The 5,435-nt window shown below is 33.3% G+C and overlaps 1 protein-coding gene across 1 annotated transcript; it reads right to left on the minus strand.

Moving 5' to 3' along the window:
• Positions 1 to 1,208: 1,208 nt before the first annotated feature.
• LOC108336956 (NAC domain-containing protein 100) lies at positions 1,209 to 4,133 on the minus strand. The gene is made up of 4 exons (XM_017573398.2): positions 4,030 to 4,133; positions 3,627 to 3,831; positions 2,981 to 3,252; positions 1,209 to 1,844 (listed from the first exon to the last, which is right to left on the minus strand). Exons 1-4 carry the CDS (start codon positions 4,033 to 4,035, stop codon positions 1,374 to 1,376), a joined length of 954 nt encoding a protein of 317 aa, XP_017428887.2. The 5' UTR covers positions 4,036 to 4,133; the 3' UTR covers positions 1,209 to 1,373.
• Between the last annotated feature and the right edge of the window lie 1,302 nt (positions 4,134 to 5,435).

Here is a 5,435-nt window from a genome sequence, read left to right on the forward strand (position 1 = left end):
GAGTGGCGGCAGAGCTGAGACCTCCAGGAACAGAGGAAGAGAAGCTGGTGGAGAATCATTCTTGTTTCACTGAAAATGTGGAATTGCGTTGTTGTGTTGGTAGCTCTGAAAGTGGGAAATCATGCTGGTGGCAGTGGAAGATGGGTGATGCATAAGAACAAACATCAACAACATCCTGAAGCTTAAAAAAAAAAAACAAGTTACTGCCTCGGTTACGTAAAAACCGAGGCATAAATCCTATTCTTTTTAACTCAGTTCACGACCGAGGCATAAAACCTACCCCTTTTTACCTCGCCGGTATATGCCTCGGTTGTAGAACCGGTGCCTAAAAGCAAAAGTAACTGGTGCAGTATCCTCTTAGTGTACTAGTGGATGTACTCAAGTGAGCTCGATCAAAGACATGAACCATGAACTTTGATACCATTTGTAGGGAGGGGAGGATGTTGTTTTAGGGGAGGATGTGAGGTACAAACAAAGTCCCACATCTAATAAAATAAGAGATGAACATGAGTTTATATATACATAATATACCTCAATTGATAAGAGGCCTCTTGGAATTGTCTTACCATATATTTTAAAATATTAAGCATCTGTTATTTTTAATCCCGACTACAAATTATTTTTAAAAAAGGTTGAGGAGAAACGTTCTGAACCAATTTCATGCAAACTATAATAATAATTCAAGCAGTTCGATAATTAGGTATCTCTGATCATGCATAATTTTAACATGTGATTCCCATAAAAGTTTTCGCACTAAAATATATTAACATAATATATAGAAGGCAAAAACCAAGTCGTTCAACACATGTTTGGTACGAAACATGGGATCCATTTGGAATAGTAATCATATTAAGAGGCTAATTATTTAAAAAATAATAATCATATTCTACGTGATAAAAATGTTTTTACGTATTTTTTTTAGGAATTTTTCGTTTTAGCATAAAGTATAAGTGTGCGTCATCTCAGTCTGAATTGTCGACAACGCAACCAACACAGAATTAATGCTAAACTATAATCAAAGATTAAGCATACAACACAGCTTAAATCACACTTGAACCTTACTTAGTAGCATGAATAGACCCACTAAGAAATAGTGTATAAAAATTAGCATCTAAAAACACTACCAGGAGGTCTATATATATATATATATATATATATATATATATATATATATATATAGTTATCAATCTATAGAGCAATTGAAAAAGGTAATTATCTTGGCACAAACACAAGTCTTGTGCAAAGTAGTTTTACCTGAACGTGAACGAGACATAAAACACTTAAAAAAACATAATCATTTTGATGATATCCAACTACAGTTTCAGTACTAGAATGTTTTTTATAAATGTATGAAACTTATAAAGAGTCCGAATTCAGTAGGAAGGCCAGTAACTGTCAAGATCCATGCAGTGGTCCATGCCCATGAACCTATTGCCATGAGAATTTGCATTGGTCATGTCTGCACCATAGTCTACACTGTGAGCAGCAAGAGCAGCAGGTGTCACCATGTTGGAACTGAAATCATGATTCATTTGGGCCACTGTGTGAGCAGAAAGTGGCTGTGGTGGTGCCATCATTGGCCTCAGAAGGGGCTGTGTGTGTGCGGTGGCAGCCATGGAAACTGTTGCTCTGAACTCTGAAGGATTCATCATGTAGTTTCTTGATCCATAAAGGAAATTGAAATGAGCAGAAGGGTCACCCAGATGCATCATTGGAGGTGGCACAACGCTAGGGCTAACTTCCACACCATAAGGGTTCACTGTTCTGCTGTGGTTTGAATTTGAGGGGAACTTTTTTGCACCACCACTCTTCCGGAACACCCGGCAAACCACCCATTCATCTTGCTGTATGTCAGACTTTGTGTCATAAATACTAGACAAATCGTATGATATTTGATAATCCATATTATAAATTTATATTAGATAAATTTATTTAGAGACACAAATATGTTGTTAAAAACCCACTTCTTAATATAGTGTTAGAGATTGGTTGGAGTCTTTTCCAACGAGATCTATCTGGATTTTCTGTTTCATTCGTTGTCGGGCCACTATCAGACCTAAATGAAGTGTGTTGAAAGTCTCACATTAACTAGAGATAAGGCCAAATTATAATATAAAGATGAATCCATTTCTTACCATATAAGTTGGTTTTGTGAAGTTAAGTTTAAAACCCAAATCTATCTCAACTTCTGTGTTTCATATTGTGCTCCATAAAATACTTAACACGTAATTATATTATATTTATTTGCATATTTAAGGTCTTATGCAACTAATTACTTGTATTATATGAAAATTGTTAGTTACATAACAGTTAATACATAACCATCAAAAGGATGAAATAAATAAATAGGAAAAATAATTTGGATCATGGAGATATAGTACGAAGTAAAATATATAGCAATAACAATTTTGTAGATTAGGAATATCCATTAACAGAAAAAAAAAATTAACTTCAAATGTTCTAATTTTAGACGTGGAAATGTGAACAAATCATTATTACCCATTGAAAATGTATTGAAAAGTGATTGAAAAGAATATATACTATCAATGACGGAATTAGTGAACAAAAATTATTTGTGATTTAGTAATCAAAATAGTGGTTAAATTTTTAGTTACAAAAAATTAGTCACTAAGTACATGTTGGAGGGTATATATTACTCTTCGATTTCAAATTGGTTATTGAAGGAGGCACAGTAAGTACATATATAATTTATACATTCTAGATTAATTTACATATAAAAAAATTTCTCATACACATATATACATATAATTATAGAAAAATCTAACTACTTTTAGTTTATTTAGTAATATTATTTCTCAAATAATTATCTGTGGTTGTATTTTCAACGACTAAGTCATTCATGAAGTTGGAATAAATTGTATTTCAAAAGTATTTTTCTAATTAACTAGTAAAATTAAAATATTTTCTTAGGTAATTTAAAATTGAGTATCTTAGTCATAAATAAGTTTAGGTGCAATACCTTAGTGATTTTGAAGGTGGATTTTGAATGAATGCGATACTCATGCATGACCCAGTTGGTTTTCTCTCCTCTGGGAGCCCTACCTTTGTAGAAAACCAAAGTCTTCTTCATACCGACCAACTCCGATGTAACACTGTTCAAGATCTCTTTGTCTTTTCCAGTGGTTTTCCAGTACCCTGTGTTCGTTGCTCTGTTTGTTCTCACACCTGTTGGATATTTACGATCCCTTAGGTTGAAGAAGTACCATTCTTTTTGTCCCATTTTCGCCTTTCCTTTCAAAATATTCACCATAAAAATAAAAAGAAAAAATTAGTATGAAACACGATGAATTGATGGAACAAGTAGATCACTTGCCTGTGAAAAGGGTATGTAGTTATTGTATATCATAGAGAAACCCTAGATGGCGTTGACTATTTTCAGAACAACATGGATGCAAATTAGATCAAATATGTAATAAGTACTAAAATTTATGAACAAAATGAAGCAAATATAAACAGTTTCCATACGGATCTATGATTTCTTGATACATAGATGAGTGTGCAAAGGAAAAAGGAAGTGCAAAGTGAGGTACATGTATGAGATAAAGTATTGATGAATCTTATAATGAACGAAAAAACATGGTTTTGTGTAAGATATATAACTGTACCAGGAAGATCCCATGGCTCACATTTGTTGAGATCTACAACAGCTATTGCTTTTGCTGTAAAATCAGAATCTGAAATCTTGTTTGTGAGATAGTAACAAATGAGTTCTTCATCTGTGGGGTGAAACCGAAAACCAGGTGGTAGGGTTTCTTCCTTCTTCTTCTCATGACTGCCTTCTTCCATTTCAACAACAATTTCCTTGTCTTTCTGTAGCACACCAAAAGTGTCATGATGAACAAATTGATTTAGTTACCACCTCGGAATTTTTGTGAACAAAAAGGTTAAAGAAATATTAGACTATAGAGAGACTCTGATTTGTATATAAAAATCTCAGAAACAAAGGAATCAATAATTGAGAAACCAAGTTTAGGATGTTGTATAATGAATGACTCGGTTGTTGCTTACTTGCATGGAGAGAAAAACTTTTCTTGGATTCAGGTTTTGATGTTCACAAGAAACACTGACTTGAGGGTTACTACAAGGGTTTTCTAATTGTAAAAGGAGATGATGAAGATGGTGAAGCTTTCTAAGGAGTAATCACCATGCATGAGAAAAGTTAAAGAATTTTGAGTATGAAGTCATTGAAGAAAAAAAAGGACAAGTGTGTTTGTCAAGATTTCACCAAACGTGGGTTTTTTACCGTCTAGTTGCATTGAACAGCTGGGAATTCCACGAAAGATACCTAGACTTGGACTAAAGTCACTCTCTTGACCTTGTCGTCGTATGTTGTTTTTAATGAACAAATGCTATGCAATGTTTTGAAAATGAGGAAAAAGTTTATGAAAACCAACTAAGAATATTTCTTGCATGATGAAATTTATTCATGTCACGTTTGTTAAGTTATATAACATACTAATTATACAAATTATAGAAGTGAAATAAATAAATAAATAAAATAAAACATCCGACAATATATTAGGAAATAAAGATATAGATAAACGAAAATTTCATCCAAATAACATTGGTCACCTTCTTTTACCCAATAGCTCACTGTACAATTTATTTATTCAGATAACACATTTTTCTTAATGTTTATCAAATTCCAAAATTGGTTGTACGTTTAATATACCATAAAAACTATTTTGTTTCCAACCAATGTGTTGTAGTAGGTTAGCCATATGAATATACTGAGTAAACTCATCGTGTACATCTAGTGGCAACTAAATAAATCAGACTCTGAATAGTTGTTTAAATAAAGTTTCTTCAACACCTTATTCCCTTGTATTTTTTGACAACTGAGTTTTTGGCACCATGGGATTCTTCACGGCATTGTTGTCTTGCAATCCAAAATGGGATAATACTTCTTGTGCATATCTTTTTTGAAAAACAAAGATTCCAATCCAATATTAAATCATCAACATATCAACATATAAACTAATAATTAAGATTTTACCTCCACCGGTAAAAAAAAACATTTAAACTCGCACAATAGGTATATAAGTTTAAGAGAAACCGAAGCCTATATGAACGCGATGACATTTTTGTAGTTTTGTCGAACTTATCTGTCTTGGTTCAAGGGGAACTGAGGCATATACGCCATATTATCTCGGTTAAAATATCCACCAAGCCAGTATGTCCTGTACTAAACTGACAGGTCTGATTATTAAACGTTCCATTTATTTTTGTTCGAACCCTACAGCTTCGGTTCATTCAGAACCGGTGTGAAAAGGCTTTTCTGCCTCGGGTTCTAGTAGAATCGAAGCGTATAGGCATTTCAGAACATTTTTTTAGGCATATAGGCATCAGTTGCCTTGTTAACGGAGGCATATAGTAGTCTACTGCCTCAGGTAATGATAGAACCGAGGTAGTAT

This window comes from Vigna angularis, chromosome 7, assembly GCF_016808095.1.
Source record: "Vigna angularis cultivar LongXiaoDou No.4 chromosome 7, ASM1680809v1, whole genome shotgun sequence".
Classification (NCBI taxonomy): Eukaryota; Viridiplantae; Streptophyta; class Magnoliopsida; order Fabales; family Fabaceae; genus Vigna; species Vigna angularis.

Bases quoted from the DNA above. Each gene is read 5' to 3' on its own strand.
- LOC108336956 (XM_017573398.2), bottom strand. The intron at 3,253-3,626 runs GTACAGTTATAT...ATATTTTGAAAG, and splicing joins TGAGCCATGGGATCTTCCTG to GAAAGGCGAAAATGGGACAA. The intron at 1,845-2,980 runs GTATTGCACCTA...TCTGACATACAG, and splicing joins CCACCTTCAAAATCACTAAG to CAAGATGAATGGGTGGTTTG.